Raw genomic sequence first — 21,595 nt, forward strand, 5'->3', positions numbered from 1 at the left:
TGGCCTGTAAAAGAAATTATATATTCTGTATATTCTCTTCCCTAGGGAAATATATTCATACACAAGCTCTGCTGCCAAACTTGTCAAATCTTTACTCTTCTAAAAAGGAAACTTAAGCCAAAACTCCCTGCCTATGAAATGCCAAGCAGTTTAACTCTCAAGTTTCTGTAGCTTTAGACAAGAAAATTACCTTTTAAATAATGCAAAGGTGGTGACGTTCACCAGGCAGACAGGAAATTCGAAGTTACGAGTGAGATTCCAGCCCAACTCACCCGCTGTGTCCGATACCTGCCAGGGTTCCAGCAGCAGGGCACTGAGTCACTCTGACTGCTGCAGGAGTGGGTCCTGCTGGGGCAAGGGCACAGGTTCAACTGGAGTTCTTCAGTCTTTCTTGGCACCTTGTATTATTGCACTTTTAAAAATCTGTAATATATATTTAAATATATATATATATATTAACGATAGGGTCTTTTTCTGCATTAAAGATTAATTAATTGGCACTGCGTGACTCAGGGGATTAGAAACATGAAGTTCTTCCTCTCTTTACATTGCTCATTCTAATCTAATCTATGTCTACTTGACAAAAGGTTGCCAAAAAAGGTGCTTATTTGAGACCGATAAAACAAGATGGTCAGTCAGACGTGTCACACACATTTACATGCCTGAAACTGAGACTTTGAGCTGTCAGCTCTGCCTTGGAGTTAGCTGCAGGCAGCCAGCTTATCTTTGCTAGCCTACGGTGCTGGGAAACAGTCTCTGCACTATTTTAACTTTTCTCTACGTATAAAGATCTCCATTGTCCAGAGCATTTTCTTTAGTGTTTTCCCCAATCTTTAAGTTCCTTCATAAATGTAAAAGCCTGGAACGGATTCACTGCCCAGTGATGATTCTGCCTAGTTCGAGAAGTGCTGTGCTTCCAGGCTACTCTGCAGATGTAGGTAGCTCCTTTAGCAAGAAACTATAATATTCTTGAAGGAATTTGCCATCGGTATTTAAAAGTTTTTTGCTTGGTTGTTTGTTTTTTGTTTTTTGGGGTTTTTTTTATGAGCATGATACACTATGTGAATGCCTCTTGTAATAAACAGATTCATGAGAGTCTGGAAAAAAAACTGAGTAGTGTGAACTTAAGGAACTGTCAACATACTGCAGCTCCAAAAGTTTACCCCCCCCAAAGAGTTGTCATTAATTGATGTGTTGTACATCACCTTCAGGAGAAATAATCACAATGTGGGATTTTACTTATTTGTTTGTTTTTAGGGGAGCACAACACTGAAACAGAATCCCTAACCTGGAAGGGAATTGGATCAGTGTCTTAGGAAATGGTTCTTTCTTCCATAGCTCCGTTGTTTCCAAGGTCCAAATGAAAAGCTGTCTCTCAGTGCCTCACTATTTAGGCTGTACACAGTTTTCATCATTGTCTCTGGAATTAATTTTCTCTCTCGGTCAGCTGGAACTCAAGTTTGATGACCTCCCAGTCACTCTGCAAACTTCATTTTTCTTGTAAGCTTTTTCTGGGAAAATACATACAAACAGTCCCAAACTGCATCTCTTTCAACATATGGTTCAATCCAGGTCCCAAACTGTGTTTTATCATTTAAGTTCAGTCCTCATATTTGGCACATTTGAATGCAAATCAAAATAAAGGATCATACGTAAGCAATAATGTAAGGACTCTCTATAATACATCGGGACCAGTAGCCAAATGTCATCAATTATGCTGACATCTCCTTCAGTATGGAATCTGTCCTAATACTAAGCAATTGTATGTTAACAGTTCCATATGCATTATTACTAATGGTAAATATTGAGTTGAATCATTCCTGTGATAGTATTTAATAATGTCATTTTTAATTGCATACATGCAAGTTATCCCAGTCCTTTTGTGGAAAGAAAATGGTGTTATATTCACATGAAAATAACCAGCACAAAGCCACTCTTGTTGCTTTCCTTTAAATGGAGAGAAAAATTTGTGCTCCCAAACCAAGACCTTGGATGCCAAGTTGCAGCCTGAAGCATGTTTCTGTGGCTGAGTTACAGGCCCCTGAAAATGGGGTGTTGTAATCAAAAAGGGTGACATGATGAATGTGCCACTGTATTTAATTAGATATCTTTACCCCTTCCCTTACACTCTTGCTGCCACAAAAGATGCTGTGCCAGCATTTCTTTCTTATCTGCCTTCAGTGATCCTCAGCATCATTGCAGGGTCAGTAAGGAGATATTTTATTAGCAATAGTGAGATATAGAGGAGAAAAGAATATATTTCTTGTGTCCTGAGTTGGATTGATTTGAGCAGTTTGGGTTTGGTTATTCATGGTGGTGAGTTTCTAACTCTCATGACCTGTGAATGGGCATCACAGAACTGAAGGAGGATAACTGTTGGCATGTGAATGATGTGCCTGTCCTCTTCCCCTCTCAGAGGTCTCGCTGTTGTGATTGCTCGAGGCATGTTCTCTACCCTTTTTACTTCCTCTTTGTTATTCCCTTAGTTTCTGATGTTGCCCAGAGTCTAGTCTCATCCTCAGGGTCTGGCTTCCCATCTGCCAAATGAGAAGTGCAGCACTTTGTACCATCTCTTCCCTGGAGTCTGTGCACTCTTCTGGGTGTGTGGCACACATGAGGAAGAGAAGCAAATGTAATGCTGAGAACAACCAGTCCAATAGTGGTGCAGGTTTCCTTCACGGATTCTGAAGGCCTCCTGTTTGTACTGGGTATTCCCAGCTCAACTCTATGCAACTCACATACAGCAGAATAACTGCCCCATGTCCACTGTATCCATCTGAGCTGAAAAAGTACCCTGCAGTTGTCTCTGTGCTGGAAACTCTCCTGGTTTCAGGAAGCAGTGGCTGGCAATAAGTGTGACTGCTCTGGTGCTTTCTGTTTTTCATCCTCATCAATCAGCAGTGTTTAACATTTGTTCAGTGCCTTTTCTGCCATCAGAACTCACATGAGAGAGGAAATGAACAGCTGAGTGAATGTGTAGTTTGGACTGGGACTTGAAGCAACCCTTCCGTTCTGCTTACATGCTTTCTGTGACTAGTGAACAGCAATACTGACACTTCAACTATCACTGCTGGCTTCCTAGAAGCTGCTGAAATGGCTGGAGCACTTCACACATGTTTTTAGACCCTCTCTTAGGAAACTGGCCACCATCTCTTCATCACTTACAGTTTAAAATACAAAGGTTCTCTTAGCAGCCATAACTTTTAGGTCTGGAGAGGAATCCAAGGCTGAAAGAAAAATTAAATTCTTCAGCCACTTAGTTTCTTACCCTCACTCCAGGGACCACGTGTCACAGTTTTATGAGATAAAATATTTAGTGCAACTATTCCTCAATGGTGTCCACATCCTCACAGAACCAATACTAGCTCTACCATTGTTTGTTTGTGTTTAGCTTTAGCTAAATCATCTAGACGTCATCAGTTCTTCTACAAATAGATGTTGGAGGAGCTGTGGAAGTACTGAAACCTTATTGCACTCATAAAAGCGGCCATTCCCAAACATTCATTGTTTGGATGAGTGACAAAGTGGTAATGAGAAGAAAATGTTCATGTCTGCAAATTCAGTTCAAGATGTTCTCCTTTAAAGAGGGAAAACTATCTAAAAGCTGACAAGTTGCTCTATGATCATGTGGTCCTCAATAAGCAAGTATCCACGTACTCTAAAGGTCATTACCAGAGAAGCCAAGGAATTGAATGCTGTCATGAGTGTTCATGAGCCTTGGAGCCGCTTCCTTCAGTTCTAGGGTTATCAACAAAGAAAGCAATGGGAAACACAACAAAGGCTGCAATACTGTGGGTGCTTTTATGTCTCATGTAAATAATTACATGACCCCATGAACCATGAGATTTCATCCTTCACCAAACACATAGGGTTAAAGTGTTATGTGCTTCACAGCAGAAGTGAATTTGGCTCCAGTAACTCTCTTGTATGTATTTTAATTTCATTTTCTTTCCCATAACCTCCTGCCCCTTCAGATCCATGCTAACTTTTATTAATTTTTGTCTTTCTCCCAAGCTGTTCTTGCCTCCTTGGCTATGAGGGGGAGAGGTGTGAAATAAACCCAGATGACTGCGAAGATAATGACTGTGAGAATAACTCTACATGTGTGGATGGGATCAACAACTATGTCTGTCTCTGTCCTCCTAATTACACAGGTAAGAAAGGTCCACAATTAAAGAACAAGAATCCACAAAGAGTCTCTGCAGTGCTGAAGGGGAAGGGTCTAATTGCATGTTTACTTGGTCATAAATGCATAATTAACAAAAAGAATTAGTCTTATTTCAAAGCTCCCTGTTTATCTTACTGATGAATGGCTGGAAATGTGTCAGTTCTACCAATACTGCAACACTTGTGTTCACAAATACAGCCACTCTTCTGAGTCAAATTGCCAATCCTTCATTGTAAAATACACTTAAAAACGCTGAAGTTTTAAGTGTCTGTGAAATGTTTACTTCTTCACATGCATTTGCTGCATGTATTGCAAAAATATTCCTAGTACTGAATTGGGTCTGGTACACGTCTGGTATAAATCTTGAAAAACTGAAATGGCTCCAGTTTAAAATATGGTGTTTTTTTGGGCATAGATTTCACCTGAGATCTCAAAGGCATATATTAAATAAGTTTAGCCTGATAATTTGCTATTCAATTCCATTATCTCCATTTCACAAGTGGAGAAGCAAAGACTCAGAAACTGCAGGTTCAGTTGTATTTTTAAGTGAGTGCCTGTGGCAGTTAGCCCAGCTCAGCAGATGTGCAGTCACTCGCTAAGCCCACGGTGACAGAAGTTGGTAACTGAGTTAGAAATGGAATGACTATTTCCAGTGCCCATGTTGCATTTCAGAGAAGTTCCTTCCTAAAACTCCTGCAAAGCCAGAAACTTTCCTAACTGAAAAGTAAAAATGCTTTTTCTCAAATCATTACTGGAGTATACTGTTGACTCATTCAAACTGTTAGCACAACCTTCCTGGCTCAGCATGGAGCGGTAAGGAAACACCTGCAATAGTTCCTACTTCCATCCTTAGAAATGGGTTTATTACCTTCCTAGCGTGGAGAAGTAATGAAGGGCTTCTTGTACACAGGAATATATTGCATGTCAAGGGATTTAATGGATCAAGCTTGAGTGTCTGACTGAGGTGGGGTAGGGGAAGGTTTCTAGAATTTCCAAACTTAAAATACTTTTGTGGCTGATACAAAGGAGGCCCATGTAAATCTTTAGCTGAGAAAAGCCTTATGACTTGAATGTACATTTATTGGAGGTCTAAAGTGATTTTTTTGCCAAAAACTGGAAAACTTCAACTTAGCAAAGAGTTTTTCCTGTAAGCTTGTTGAGCCAATTGTGCTTGCTTGTGCACTATTTATGTGAGCTATTCTTGGGTGGTTTCAAACAAAATTCTATACAAGGAGGCAGAGCCTTTACATTTACAAGAGGAAATATATTTGCCATGCCAAGAAAAGATATATCTAGTAAGGAACTAAATCCACTATATATGCAAATGCTATTTCCTTTTCACAGGCTTATTGCAGATTATTTTGGTTATTGCAGAGAAGAAGGGCAGGAAAGAACTAGATTGGGATTTCTTCTCGAATAGCAATCTGGCTACAGGCCAGAGAATTCACATGATACTTCAGAATCAGTTTTGAAATATTTTGAGTCAACTTCCATCTTACTATTTTACCGAGATATTGACTGTTTGGGGGAGTCTGACAAATACTTGTGTGTTGCAACACTGCATGTTGGATCCCAGCCTTGCGTGTAGTATGGCAACATTGTATATACCACACAGTCGTGATTTGCTGTTAGAGTACAAGCAATAGCTTTGACTGTAGCTGAAACAGACTTAGTGAAGAGGAGCAGGAAATACTTCTGGAAAAATGTCATATATGTAGTGAAGTGAAGAAAGGCTGCAAAAATGGGGGGGTAGCTCAACATAGTAATCTGAAGAGTTTATGATAGTTTATGTTTCTTTTAAAAAAGGGAAACGTTTAGTAAACTGTGATAAAAGAATTGCCTTAACCTGCATCCCCTCCTTTTTGGAGATGGATATTCCATCCAACCTGACCAGTCACCTGGATGGACTCACTGCAGTGCAGCTGGCTGGGCTGAAACATCCCTCAGGGATACACTTGGCCTTGTCTAAGTTGAAAGGCAGGGAACGGCATAAAGTAGCTGCAAGAACTCAAACCGTCAGCCAAACAAATGTTACATACATGCCAAGTGAATCTGAGCCATGATTTTGAGGGTTCTGTAAGAGTTGTATCCAAACAAGAAACTGTACATCATTTGAAGTTGCTTGATTGAATGAACAGCAGCTAAGGAAACTTCATGGAAGCAAACAGGCAATTCATGCAGAAGCAGTTTATAAGGGAGGTGTGTGTCACCTGTAAAGAGGAGGATCCATAAGCAGAGTTTGGCTGGAGTCTCCTGTGACATTCAGTGCATCTCTGTGAATATTCTCCTCAAATAAAGCATTTTGTACTGACAGAATACCTGAACATAGTAAGAAAGTATCTTTAAAATGAGGAAAAAAAAAAAGAAAAAAAAGAAAAAAAAAAAAAAAAAGTAGGTGCTGACAACTTTAATATTGTGTTTGAATATACTGAGAGTGGTGAATGCTAACATTTCAAGATAGAATGTGGTTTCACTGGGGGAATCAGGAATACTTATTGCTGCTCATAACTGTGCATTCAGCTCTCTGCATCCCTCTTGGGTGCTGACTCTGCTAACCATTCAGTTAGCAAACAGTATGTGCTTCAGAGCTGCCAAGTGTATGGATTTTATCTGTATGTTTGTGAACAAAGAAGGATGGAGGATACTTTCAAAGGCAAAAGTAGCTTTTGTACAAAGTAATCTGGGATATAACGGACTCACAGTGCCATGCATTGCCAACAGGGACAGTGATACCCATAGGCAGGGTGAAACCAGTAGGACAGGAAAACACAGGCAAGTATCTCTTTTTGTTGTGACCAACTATTCAGTAGGGACAAGCTGAGAGATGAGAAGGAGGATTAGAAATGATGCTTCAAAACCATTGGGGTGTTAAGAATAAGTCTTCAAGTTCTCAAGAAAAGTCGTATTTGTCTTGAGAGAGTAGGCAGAGCAAGATTCTTCATACTTTACAAACGCCTATGTTGAAAACAGAAATTTCTATAAGAGGTTGAATGGTTGGATTTGGTGGCTGAACAAATCCAGACCATACAGTTTTATTCAAGAAATGCTAATTCTAGGTTCAACATGGTTTTCTCACCAGATGCAGTAGTTTAATACAAGTTAATAAGAATAGTCTAAATTATAATGCAGTTCAGATGATGTATTTCTGTTGTGATAATCTGTGATATTTTCAGTAGCCTTCAGGCTGTTTGCTGTAGATGCTCAGCCATTTCAGATTCTTCTTTTCTTGACTGAACAGAGAGGCAACATCTTAATTCCTCATCACTCTTTTGTCTTGGCTTCTATAATACATCTAAGACTGTAATCAGACTTCAATAAATATTGGAATAATAAAATAAATACATTTTGTAATATAAAGAATGGGCTGAGTACCTGGAGGAAGAAGATCGAAGAGTACGTGTGTTGTTCTGTGAGAACTATTTGCCATCTCCCCTGATTTGTTTGGTTAATGGCTAAAACGTAATAGTAAATCTTACATTCCTAAGTGAAAAACAAATTAAAAATGCATGTTGGCAACTGACAGAATGACAGCATCCATGGTTTGGTTTTGTCCATACCTTAGTATTTTTCTGCTTTATCTTCCGTCTTTCAAGTTTGACTTGTTTGCCTTTTTAGGAAAAAATATCCCAAATACTGATGCATACATTTTTCTTTCATTGGTTTTAATAATGAAGGCCAGAAGTCTTTCTTTGATTAATGGTTTTTTGTAGTGTTTTCCTTTGAAATTCTTTGACAATTTTTTCCCTACGCAAAGTAGGTTGTAGACAAAAAACAACCAATTTGGTTAGTGACTGCTAAAGGAAGGAATTTCCCACACTCCAGCCCCATTTCACTTTCATTTAATTATCTTTTTTTTAAGTGCAGTAACCTTCTTCTTAGTTCCTTTCCATCTAATCACTGAAACAAGGTGCAAATACAAATGGATTGTATGAAATAGGAAAACGTAAGTTAAAGAGAACAAAATAGAGAGGGGAAAGTAAGCAGATAGCTGATTGCCATGCAAAGAAGCATTCTATGCAAGGAGACTTGATTCTCCTAAATCAAACCTTTACTTGAACTACAAGTTTCCTTTGCTGTTCTTCAACATTTTCCATGTTTGTTGTGTGCATTTACATAACAACCAGCACTCATACTGCCTAGCAGAGCACTGATGGCTTTTGCCAGCCATTTGATAGATTGCTTTTTCTCAGGCCACTTTCTTACTTTATTTCTGAAGCTAAATTAAAAACACTTACTTCCTCCAGGATAATCACAGCCCAAGTCTCGCCGTCTCTAAAGCTTGAGTACTTCATCAGCTGTTTTACAACCTGGTCTGACCATTTGATGGACTTACAGTTTTGTAGTCTTTCTAAAAATGAAAATATATAGGAACATTAGAAGACGAAGCTATGAAGCTATTTCTATCATCCTACTGTTCTCTTAAATCTTTATCATTCTCCAGTCTCTTAACTTCCTTACATTTTTCTGAATGTGTAGCTTTACCATGCCCTGTCTCCAGCTAATATCAACACGATCTCTCTAGCGTTTTGTTTTAGCAATGTAGACAAAATTGATACCATTTTTTTTCCTTCCATTCCCATTTTCTTTTCTATTTAGTCCCAGACAATCTTGAGAGACTTCACTGATTTGTTTGCTTTACTTGCTACTTCACTTAGTCTTATTCGTGATTGCTGTGACTTCTGCTTCCTCTTGTCTGCCAGAGGCAGACATGCGTAGGTCTCATACAATAAATAAATCAGTAAATATATCCATTTTTGCTAAGAATCCTAAAAAGCTTCAACTAATGGCTTCACCTCTTTGTTCTGAAACCTAACAAAAAGTAAAAAATCAGTGGCTTCTAATACTGAGAATAGGGTGTTATTTTTCTGAAATCCACAGCATCCCATGGAGGGGATGAAAAAAGCAAGTTCTAAAATAGTTTGTTTCCCTGGGGAAAAAAAAAAAATGCAAGTAGTTTGTATCACAGGGAAAAAAACCAACTCAAAAACAAAGCTAGAAACTATTTCTGGATTTATGTGTTTGGAAGACAAGACTAAGATGTATTTTACCTTAGGGGACCTTGTGGTGTGCTGTGGTAGATGGTATCTGAGATTTTTGCAGTTATGCTACTTTTAGACAGAACACTATTTGCTGTTAGTGATTATGGTCTCTTTTTCTGGCGTATCTGATTGTGGTCATGTTGCACAGCCAAAGCCAAGCACTTAGTCAAGCCAAATGACTCTGGAAGAAAGAAGTTCTGTGGGTGACTTGTGGCTGACACTCATTGCTGGAGCTCTCCAGATTGTTCCCCTTAGCTTAGCATTGTGAGGCTGATTGGAAACAATCCCTGGGATGGGCATCAGTGGAAACTGAATTGTGCTGAAGTGAAACCTTGCGCTGTAGGTTGGTTTTGCCCCTTGCGTGTTTTTAAGTACGTGTTGGACATAGGAGCAGGAAGTGTTTAGATAGCATGGTTCAGCCTTGTGGTTGTGTGGGGAACTAGACTGCCTGAGAAATACTTGAACAAGCATCTAACAATTGGTCTCTTAAAATTTTGGAACTTTAGCCATATTTCCTTGAGACAAACAAAATGATGGTCAAAGTTTGGTGCATTTTTTTCGGTCTTGAAGGAATTCTGCCTTACATGGAAGTTTCTCAGCTGTAGTTACTTGGCAGCTGTAAAGTGTGTTTGCTTTCTGTGGAAAAAATGAAAGAGCGCCTACATTTCCCACGTGTATAACCATAAAGGAGAAGACCTGGAAAATGTGGGAGTTCTCCCTCTTGGAGATGTTCAAAAGCCATCTGGACATGGCCCTGAGTAGGTGGCCCCATGTGAGCAGGGAGTTGGACCAGATGAACCTAGAGTTCCCTTTCAGCCTCAGCTACTCAGTGTTTCCTAGCTTTGTCCAAAAGCATACACCTACTTCCAGTGTTGCCTTACTAAAAGAGAACCACGTCACTGCTATCAGACAGAACCCTCTTGTACTGTTAATGAAGAGTACAGAGCAGTGCTGCAGCCTTCGCTGTTGCTCACAGCTCCAGGATTTCTGCTGTTCAGATTCCCTTTTGTAAAATGTCATGTTTTAAGATGTAGATATACTGGAGGATTTCTTTGTTCATCAGGACCTTGGTATATCTCTTAAGGAAATGTAATTTCATCTTTCCATAGATTCAGTTATCCATATACTTAGCTACTGCTGTCTTAAAGAATTGATGCAGTGATCACCCACAAATGGAAGTCATGATTTGTGAAATCCTGTTTGTGAATAAATACATAAGAGGATTAGAAGTTAACCATGGGCCCACAACTGACTTGCTTGCAGGTGATACATACTGTGCAGTTAATGCAGCTGTCAGGCAGTCGGGGTATTCAGCACTCCAATGCTGAAAGGTGGCCATGTTAGCATTGCCAGTAGAACATAAGGAAATCTTTCTGCATGTAAATTATTTTTCAAAGATCTCTGTATTTAGAAATCTATTCTGAAGGATCATCTGCAGTTAGACATCTTTTTGTAAGCCTCTTAGAGTTTGGATTAGAAACTTCCAGAAAAGGAAATGTGACTTCAGCACCTCTGTAACTTAACACTGATTAGTTAGAGCAGGACTTGATTAACTGAAGAAAGTACTGTTAGTTCTCTAGCCAGACCTTGCTATTTAATCAGTTATCCCTTTGTTTCATCTTAAGATTAGAGGCAATAGCTCCTCAGTTCTGAACAACAAGCCATTTTCTTGGGAATCTGAACGTTGAGTCTAACTTGTAGCTACTGTTTAATAGGCCCAAACTTCATATGTGAACACTCCAAAATGAGTTTTTAAAGCATTCACACAGAATAAAAAGCTTGAATTCACTGTTAGTTTTTTGCCAGCTAAGTATTGTGGGCAGCATTCATCAAGCCAGAGCAAACTCCATTCATAATCCATACGGAGAACTCCATTATAGTGGATTCCAGGTCATTTCTTTTGTGTTCAACATGGTATTGATGTATAACATGGCTGCTGAGTGCATTTGCTACTGCTGGATTTTGACAGTACTCCTCTTTTCCTCATTAGAAGCTTAAACAGTTTGGGAGTAAAAAATCTGATTTTTGTTTTCTAAGATGAGCCTCAAGTCTTTTCATCAAATATCAACAACATTCCTGACTTAGTTATTTTCTTGGCAATGTCTCTACTGGTTTATTGGAGGGACATCCTGTGTCTGGTCCACCCAACCAATTTTAGGTTCTGTGTTCTCCTGAAATTTCCACTTGGCACTGACTTCTTTTTTAATAACTAAAAAGAGAGAAAGGGAATAGAAAAATGCAAAAAACATTTCTTCCGATGTAAGTTATTAGATATCAAATGAGTAATCTCTTATGAGAATAACAGTTCAGTGTTTTTTATTACCAGTAAAGGGAAGAGTTCTATTTCCATTCACCTGGCAAAGTTCAGAAATGTGCAACATACTGTTTAACCACTCAGATGCATATCATCTCAATGTGCAAGCAGGAAAAGTTTGCTTTGTGGATAAAGGCCAGGTTTGCTCCATCATTCCTTCACTGCAAGTTCTTTCCTTTTCTCAAGAAATATTGTGAAATTCTCAGTACTATTTTTGCTTTTAATCCACTCAGCCCTCAAAGTTCTCTTGCATCACAGTGATAATATTTTCTATATTTCTTTCTCAGTTATTTCTTGAATATCAAGAATGACAGAACAAAGGATAATCCAGTTGAAACAAAAGAAAATCATAGAGCTCATCAGTTGCAAATTGGTGGATTAGATGCTCTTTTCAGAACTGTAGTTGTACTTAAAGAAGTAAAGTACTATTACCATCCAAATATCTCTTTTAGTCATTAAGGAGAATAGAGTAACTTGGATCCTAGTTTTAAAAGTCTAATGTGGCATGAAATGAATAGCTCTCTTGACATCTCAGAATGGAAAAAAAAAAAGAGATGATTATTAAACTTTGTGTTAAAGTCTTCTTTATTGCTCTATTGTTGCCTTGGCTTCGTTCTGAGACATGTGGAAGGCTGCAGAAAAGCCTAAGCATGTTTCTTGGCAGTTCTTCATAAGCAGTAAGCCCTGTGAAAAGTGAATATGGAAAGCCCCATGAAATTCAGGATTTCGCTGAAAAAATAAGAACAGAGAAATGCTGCATGAGATAATAAATGTTTTGTTGTGGCTTTTTAAAAAGCAGTGAGCAGTGCTGGTGAAGGATACATGGGAAGTCATTTCAAAGGGGCAAAATACCTTTTCTGTTATACAAGGGGGTCATTTTTCTTCATTCTTCTAAAGCCTGGAGTAGCAGCAATGGGAGATCCACCTGTCAGTGCTCCTCCTGTCAGAGCTGTCTGGCTCTAATCTGAAAGTTGCATGTTGTGAGAAATCACACTGCTTCCTTCATCCGTTCAGACTGGAGCTCTCATTTCAGAATACAGAGAACAGAGGAAGATGGAAAGATTTACCACATTTAGGAAAGCATTATACAGAAGTTTCTGGTGTTTTAGCATTGTCACATACCTTCCACAAATAGAATTTATGCTGCTTGGATTTTGTCTATGATTATTGTCCAGTTCATTTTCAGATTCACATAGCTTTACAGTGAGAAACTTGGACTAGACCTTTAATTTCTGCACAGAGAAGCAGTCCTGTGCCACTCCAGCAAAGGGGGAGGATCAGATTTTCCTCTGATGCTGGCATTGAAGTGGCCGATGAATATTGCGGTCTCAGGTCTGATGGCAGATTTTTTGGCCCAGTTATTTTCTGAGCAAGTGAAACAGAAGAACATTTCTGTGTAACTGGTGCCTTGGATTTTGCTTTCAGAGAGTGCTGTATTTCCTTGGCGTGTTTTCTGCAACATCTAGTGAACTTTGTTGGAGTCTGAAATAATGTATCTAGAATTCACTTCCTGAGATGATGCTGCTCTAGTTGCAAGACATTCCCAAGTGAGCTCCTTAATGAATGATAGATGGGAAAAATAACAGGAAGAGTCCTTAAACTTTCCAAGTTTTGCATGAACACTGATAAATTTTTTGGATGAAGTGTTTGGTACCAAGCCTGGAATTCTCCTAAATTGTGATAGTGGAGCCTTCAGAATGACACAGTGAGTCATAATATTTGACATTTGGGGAGATTTTTACTGGATCTCTAAGCACTTGTCAAGGCTGTTGAGAAGAATACTTTACGAAGAATTATTATTTCCTTTGAGAGTTTGTGAAACAGATCTTTTCTTAAAAAAAAAAAAAAAAGAAAAGCTCATTTCCTCTTCTTCAAAGCAAAAAGAGAAATAGAAATGTGAAAGTCTGTACTGAAGATTTTCAGCAAAAGGATGGTTGAAGGCATCTGTCCACACTGTGTTCAGTTAATAAATGGTCTTCAGAAAATATTTGCCGCTTTAGATCATTGCATTCTTTTAATGTCACCAGCCAGTTACACTTTATTCGTGTTTATTTTCGCATAAGATTTGTGGTGCACTGCTAAGGGACGTGAGATATACCAAGAAGACAATCTGGCCATTCTCCAGACATTGCAGCAAGTTCTGAGCAGCTCGTGTTCGTGTCTGCCCAAAGGCAAAGGCAGTCACTTTGGCTTTTAATATTGGGGAGTATTTGTGGGCTGTGAGTTTTGGGATTGCTAAGTAAACAGACCTATCTCTGGTCCTTCTGCCTCAAAAATGTGTCTCAATGGAGACAGTGTGCCTATTGGTAAGAACTGAACATCCCTAGTTGCTTTTGAGGAGTAATAAAGTACAGTGGCAAACCTCAAGTCTGGGGAATGAACTGTTTCCCTAGTTCCCATGGACTCATAGTATTCGATCTTATTGGCATGTCCCCTCCCTGAGCTGGATACATTGGTGACATTTGCTCAAGTTTTGTCCACGACTGTTAGAAGACTTGATAGCATTTAATAGCAGTGGTTTCTTGGGATTCCCTGGCTCTAAATGGAATGGAATGTTTGTACAAACAACAAACTCTGCCTACTGAGGATTGCCATGTTATACTTCTTCAGTGTTGACCAGCCCAACCCACTAAAAGTCATGAGGGTACATATGGCACATGAATGCAGTGGCTACGTTGGTAGTCGCACCTTCTGCCTTCAGGGCTTGCATTCCTGATCCCCTTGCTTATTTTTGCTTGGCTACTCTCAAAAGCAGATATATGTTCCTTGTTTGAAGTTAAAGTTTTTGAGTCATCTTTGCAAATTTCATTGTTCTTTCGTTCTCATATGAAGAGCCAAATCAAGTCTTGTGTACCAACGTTGTAGTGTGTGGAGGCTGGATGTGTGGGAGAAATAGCCTGAAGGGGGGGAGCTGAAGGTGTTAACAGCTTAACTCATACCTGCCACTACCAGAGTCCTTCTCAAAACTGTGCCCCCAGTCATCCCTGCCACATCACAAGACTGATAAAAGGTGGTTCTGATTTGCATTTTCCATCTGAATTTTGATCTGTGTGGTTCTCTTGGGTTGTATTTTCGTGTGTTTCTCTGTAGCCACTACATTTAGAAATGCAGCTATTATTGAAAATGGAGATTATTCTGAGACAGATAGAGCTGCAGCTTTGTGACAGTACTGCTGAAACGCTGCCAGCTCACCAGTGCCACACGTTATCTTTTTTCCCACACTGTCCACATGACCTGTTGCTTGTACAATGACGTGTATCATGTATAGGCACGCAAGATATGCATAACCTTGAAACCCTACAGATGTGGTGTTCTGATATAGCTGCACGGGGGACTTTGGGACTATAGTTTTAAGGGTTTCTGTGTTGAGAATACATGACCTTTACTTCTCCTGAAAGGCTTTGAGAGATGAGGGGTATGTTTCTGTTGGTTTCTTGGGAAGCCAAACATTTCTGTAGTCTTTGGCTGGATCTCAAATTTTGGGGTACTGAAGTGTGACCTAATAATTTAGGACTGAGAGAAGGGGGTGTTTAAATAAACTATCTGTTTTTTGGACATTCTATTAATTATTAAAATTTAAACAAATCCAGGGAGGTGCCTGGCATGTAGCACACAATACCTAGCTAGAAACAGCTGAGCTGAGCTTACATGTGGGTTTTTTTTTTCCTAAAAAGACATCATCTCCTGTGAGCACAATAGAGCTAGTGCTTTTCGTATAAATAGTGAATGTTTTATAATTATATGCAGTTGTAAAGCTGGTTCCTATTATTGAGAGTCACAGTGGTTTGGGGGAGGGTTTGCGAGTTGCCGTTCTTTTCCAGAATGATGTCTCATCAGCCTCTTTGGCAGAGTAGTGACTGTAGCTTATATGCTTTGGTGTGAAAATGTCACAATCTAATGAGTAACTTCATTCTTGTGTCACTTTCTTCCTTTGATGTAAGAGGTCAAGAACTGACCATTCAATCATTAGCCTGTCTCCAAGTGGGGTTTTCATGTCAATGCTTTTTATACCAATCTTTCAGAATTGTGTGATATAATCGGTACAGTCATTGTAGGTCAAAAGAACCCAATTTAATGAAGTCTCATAGGATCTCACATGCAGTATTGTCGCTCCCTGCTGAACTACTGAGCTGTCTCCACTTAGGGAGATCTGCCATCACTGAACATCATGGTTGAAACCCTTCAGGATTGTCCAAATTGTGTTACAGCTTTATTGCTTTTATTTTGCCGTAGGTGAACTGTGTGATGAGGTGATTAACCACTGCATTCCTGAGTTAAATCCATGCCAACATGAGTCCAAATGTGTTCCTCTTGACAAAGGATCCAGGTGAGCATGTGTACATATTGGTCAGCACGCACTGGGTAGATCTGTTGGCTTTCAGTATTGGGAATGACACTGTTTTAAATGATGGTGAAACACCTGGTGATTTGTGGTTTGGGCTGTTTCGGGACGTACATGGTAGCAGCATTCATCACTTCTCTGAAGAGGGAATTTCAGAACAATTTAGCAAATAGCTGGACTTCTCAGTTGTCTGTCTCTGTATGGAAAGCTTGTGGAGGAATGAGTTTTGAATCAAAGCAGTGAGAAAGGAGAACAAATTCAAGAGATCTTAGTGCAGCTGTGAGCTGTGTTCTGCACTTTCCTCTAAGGCTGTTTTCACAGTCTCAGAGACTCTCCATTTCCCTCTGGGAGGGAAACCTGGAGTTTTGGCTAGGGATACCTTCACCTAGCACATCCAATGTGTCTGGGGAGGGGCAGTTGTGCTCTTTGGGCTTCACAGAATCACAGGGGTTGGAAGGGACCTCCAGAGATCATCAATACCAACCCCTCTGCCAAAGCAGGTTCCCTACACCAGGTTGCACAGGTAGCCTTCCAGGTGAGTCTTGAATATCTCCAGAGAAGGAGACTCCACAACCCCTCTGGGCAGTCTGTTCCAGTGCTCCGTCACCCTCACCATAGAGAAGTTCTTACGCACATTCGTGCAGAACTTCCTATGCTCCAGTTGTGGTCCTGAATGGTTTACCCGTATTGGAAGCATTTTTGTACTTGCCACCCATATGCTTTGAGTAAATAAGACACTTAGCTTGCTTGCTTGCTTGCTAAAGAAGAGTACTTCACAGCAGGGCCCTTAACTTTTGGGAGAAGCCTAAATAATCATACTCATAAGTATTTCTACTACTGTTTGTTGTGTTTTTCTTCCCACAGTTGTTGAGTTGTTCTTCCTACTGTTCAGGGAATGCTAAACAAAATTTCTTTGCTAGTTTGGTCCCATTTTGCTTTCTCACAAGCCTGACTTGAAAGGCGAGGGAGCCTTTCCAGCCTAGCAAGTAGATTTATCCCAGTGTTGCTTTTTTTTGCATGCCTTAGTTGCACCAAACCATTCAGAAATAGCTCAGAAATAGAGCACTCAGCAGCTGTTGCAGCAATGTGTTGTTGCTGTTGGGTCGCATTCAAAACAACAAGCTCTGGTCCTGTGCTGTCACTGATTCCTTGAGCAGTTTGATCCCCTGACCCACAGTTTGCCATATACTTAGTGTGTAATGGGGCAGTGTGAAAGTGCATGCAGAGTGAGTCAGGCTCATGTGTCAGTCCTCTGCTCTTCTTGGCAGGTTCAGTTTGTCCCTGAGCATCCACTGTGCAGTCTGTGCCCTGGGGATGCAGTGGCACACACCAGTGAAGGATGTCACAGCAGCGGAGACTCCAGGCTGTCTGTCTGTCCTCTGATCAGCTCTAGTAAGCCTGCAAGTCTACAGAGGGAGGAAAAGATGATAGAGAAAAAAATAGAAAGCCAAGTTATATATTCATATGGGGAGGAAAATTCCATTGTGGACTTGCAATAGAAGCTATGAATCACCACTTCAATACAATAGACATTGAGTGCATGCAGATGCAAATCTCCCTGGACAGGCCAACATTTTGAACACCACAAGACATGTTTTTAGGCTCTAGGATACTGGGAATGTTGCCATCACAACAAGGCTGTAGCAGAAAACAGGATTTCAGTTGTTCTGGTGTCGGATGGTCACTGAGAAATGAGATAAATGGTCTAATCATGTAGATTGCCCTCCTAGCAGGACTTCAGTGTGAACGTTTATTTGCCTTCATCTTTACTGCATCATACTTTTACTAACACACGGACACTTGCTAGTGCTGTGTAGGAGAGGGGTGGCACCAAGTTGCCGTTTTTCCCCGAGGACAAGACTTTGTGTTCCTAGAAGGATGCTGGGTGAGGTGCTCCATGGCTGCTTCTCAGAGGCATGCATTTGTGGGAATACAAGATAAGCTGTTCAGAGCAGCAGCTGTGGAGCAAGGTAAGCAGCATGCATTTTTTTGTAGGTTCAGCACCCTCAGAGCTCAGAGATGATGAACCCAAAAGAGATTTCAGGTTTCTAAAGGGAAAGCCAAGCTTGGGAGCAAATTGGACTATTCCAGTGTGTTCAGCTGAACAAAGCTCTTTGCTTTTTAAGCTAACATTGCAGATGGCTTTCCTCACTTCCAGCCTTCACATATTTACTGTGCTGTTACCAGAGAGGAAGAGGAGCTTTCTGTATGCCAGATGAAGAAAAACAACAACAACAACAAACAAACAAACAAACAAACCACAAAACATTTAACACAATGAAAAGACTTCAAAAAAATAACTTCAAGAAAGGAGCATGTTTTTCCATTCACTGTGGTGATGCTGGAGCATGGTATAAATATACTCTGTTTTTCTAAAGCTTGGAATTATTACCTGACAGCTTAAAATGCTGATTTAATGCAGCCCTGCAGAGAAAAGTGGTGGTTCTGTCATTACTGAGATAGCCAATACACATCATAAAATTGATGCATGGCAGCTCTGAATAAGGCACTGCACATCGTTCATTATTACATCACTTTATATTAGGACTGCAGGGATCAATAAAAAGCAACAGGATTAAATGCTGCCAATTCACCCCCTTCCACCCGAAGTCTTTTGATTGACATTGTTTGCTTGCAGGTGTGACTGAAACGGTGCCAGAAAGTGCTGCACACTTCTTATAGTTTGGAGAAGTTACACTTGTTACTTTTTCCTCTGTACTGTCATCTCCTTTATTTTAATCACAGTATTCCCTGAACCACCAAGGTGCTCAGACAGACAGAGCTGCAACATCAACCATCCTGTGTCTGCAGAGGGTCATGGTGGAGGCCTTTCCCAGAGGAAGGATGGAAAAGGAAAGCCTGTGCATCTACGTGGCGTTACTACTCTATAGCCCACGGGTTAACAGGCTCTGCCTTCTTTTGTCATTTTTAGCCAGTCATTATGAGTATGGAGTCTGGGGGTCACATTCTTCTCAGTGCTGGAGCTGTGGCAGCTGTTCATCAGTCATTGCCCCACACAGAGAGAACTCACTGCCTTGCCTGGATGAGCTGGGGAGTGGCTGGCAGCCAGAACACACCACTCAGAACCAAATTCCACACAATGACTGTTGCCTGGAAAGGGAAAGTCTGTTTTTCCTTGACAGCTTCCATGTGCCCAGTTCCTCTGAAGGGGTTTTCTATGAGGAGCTTCTGCCTGTACCCACCCTGCCAGGCTGCCAGCAGGCAGGAGGAGTAGAAGGGCAGCAGAGTAGATCAGTTGCAGAGTGGTTCCTCTACTGATGCCACCTCCCTTGACTTTATGATTTATGTGAGCTCTTCCAGCTCACAGAGACAAGCTCACAGATCTAAACAAGGGGCTCTGGCAAGAGCACAGGCCTCTTTTTTTATTGCTGAAGTGCAGCTCTTCCCTTGTTTTGGTTTAAGTGATATGCCTTTTGTTTTCCAGATGTGCAGTAAAATCCAGCTGGGAGAACTGAAATGTGCTTTGTGAACTAAAACGTGTTCATGACTAAACATTGTCTACACCATAAACTCAAAAAGAGGCTTTTCAGCTATCCCAGAAAGTCTTTTCCAACTCTGAGACTTTGGGATGCATTTCCTATTGTCAGGTTATAAATATCTGTGAGGCTTATAACAGAAATAGTGACATGACCTTCATATAACAAACCTGATCTAAATGGTAATGCCCCTGAGACTGGCTTTGCCCCATAAGGGGCAGGTATGTGCCTTGTCTGAGCGTCCCCATTGTAAAGAGCACACTTCAGAGATAACTTTCACCAGCTGAAGCAACGCTTAGATCCATGCAGATGGATGATGGATGGGTGGGGAGCTCACAACTGATGGTCTTTTTCTTTGCATTTACTGAGTTTTATGGTTTGCTCGCAGATTGCTATCATTTGGGAGGTAGAAGCTTACTGTACTCTATGTAGTTGCATAGAGCCAACCTCAAACAGCAGTGTGGGGACAGGCCAAATTGTTTTGTACTCTCACGTCATCGGAGGCATCAGAGCAGCTGCCCTTACAGAATATTGAGTCTGTAAGGTTAGGGGAAGTGTTGTCATCTTTAACACCACAGGGAGACCACTATCCCATCACCCTTCTCCACAGACTTGGCTGAGAAAAAAACAGTAGTATGGTATATCTTTGCTTGGCTGGAACACAAGCAGATTGCTGAACCTCAAATGCAGACAGATGGGAGGCACCTGAGCATTTCTGATGGCAGGAATTGTGTTTGATGCTTCCAGGAATAATAGCTAACACCGTTCTGTCTCAAATCAGATTGGTGCTCTGTTGCCTGTGTGTGCTGCTGTTGTGAATGTTGAAACAAGCTATTAACAGCAATCTTCTTGTATTGCAGATGCGAGTGCTTGCCTGGTTACAGTGGCAAACACTGTGAAATAGATGATGATGACTGTGTGGGCCATAAGTGTCGCCATGGAGCCGTCTGCGTAGATGCAGTCAATGGCTACACCTGCGTCTGTCCTCAGGGCTTCAGGTACGTGAGAGACACCTCCTCCTCCTCACTGTCTCTCTTCTGTACATGGTATTGAGGAGCTTTCTTTAATTGCTTTCATCCTCAAGCTAATCAGCCTCTACATTTGGTATTGATGTGTCATTCCTATGTGAACAGATAGCCCGACACTTCCTGTCTTGTAACTGAAATAGATCTTAAGGAGTTAACTGAATAGACAGCATTTGCTTTGCAAACAGCAGTTTGCCTTTTGTGCAGTGCTGTATCAGTTTGCCTGCCTGCCTGTCCCAGCCTTTCCTGGTAAAGCAGTAGGTAATGCAATCACATAAATGATATGGAGATAAGTTTTGCAATTGTGAGAGAGAGCAAAGGATAATAACATTATATATATGAACCCTCAGACCTGGCTGGGAGAAAATAAGATTCTGAAGATGTTGTGCCAGTATCTCCGTGCCTGCTGGAGGACAGGCTCAGTATGATTTGGGCTGTAAATTTCCAGTCTCTGACAGCTGCCAATAAATCTGACCTGGAACTCTCACTGTCTGTCAAAGATAAGTGTGCTGCTCCAAATGGATTCACTAATCATTGCCTGAGGCTGGATACTGGTTTCCTTCCAGCTAAACTTTTCCTGTGTTTGAAATACACACATGAGACAAAGAGAAATACCTGAAAAGATCAGTCTTGACAAAGTCGAAATTACATGAACATTTAGAAATGCTTTATTCTGCCTTGTATCTGCAACTGTCCCCATTCTTCTTACTTTCATCCTCTCTGGGTGCTTTTTCCCTTATCAACAAATATTTTTATTGCAAAGTAGATGGACTATTCTGAATAGGTACTGATATATAACATGCTGTCAACCCATGGTTACACAGAATCAGACTTATTATTTATAGGATACCAGAAATCCTCTTAATTTCAAGTTCATATCTTTTTTAGTGTGTTTCATCTGCTTTGATGGCCTTGGGGATCTTGCAAGTTGATGACTGGCAAGGATAACAAAAGTCTATCCCACAGTAGAACTGTAAATATTCAGTGTTATCTAATTGTTAAGAGAGCTGAGAAATGTGATTGCTAAGCTGTATCAGGAGTCAAGGGTAGCTCAATCCTGTTGTCAGATAGCAGTGACTGGGAGAATTCTGCTGCAGGTGCCTTGGCATGTCAGTTCCTAGGCAGTGTTGAACAGGAGGTGTTTGGTTTTCTGGGGGGTAAGACAGTGTCACAATGTTTGATAGGGGTGTGTTAAGTCAGAACACAGCTG

The 21,595-nt window shown here is 40.6% G+C and overlaps 1 protein-coding gene across 3 annotated transcripts in view; it reads left to right on the forward strand.

Annotated features, from left to right (window-relative positions):
* The window catches only part of SLIT3 (slit guidance ligand 3), a 433,663-nt gene that overhangs the window by 386,536 nt on the left and 25,532 nt on the right, over positions 1-21,595 (forward strand). For all 3 annotated transcript variants that reach the window (XM_072348011.1, XM_072348012.1, XM_072348010.1), the window contains 3 exons: positions 4,015-4,154; positions 15,755-15,848; positions 20,221-20,358. In XM_072348011.1, coding sequence (XP_072204112.1) covers positions 4,015-4,154; positions 15,755-15,848; positions 20,221-20,358 — 372 coding nt within the window. The remainder of the gene's footprint in view (positions 1-4,014; positions 4,155-15,754; positions 15,849-20,220; positions 20,359-21,595) is intronic.

The sequence above is a fragment of the Excalfactoria chinensis genome, chromosome 13, assembly GCF_039878825.1.
Source record: "Excalfactoria chinensis isolate bCotChi1 chromosome 13, bCotChi1.hap2, whole genome shotgun sequence".
Lineage (NCBI taxonomy): Eukaryota > Metazoa > Chordata > Aves > Galliformes > Phasianidae > Excalfactoria > Excalfactoria chinensis.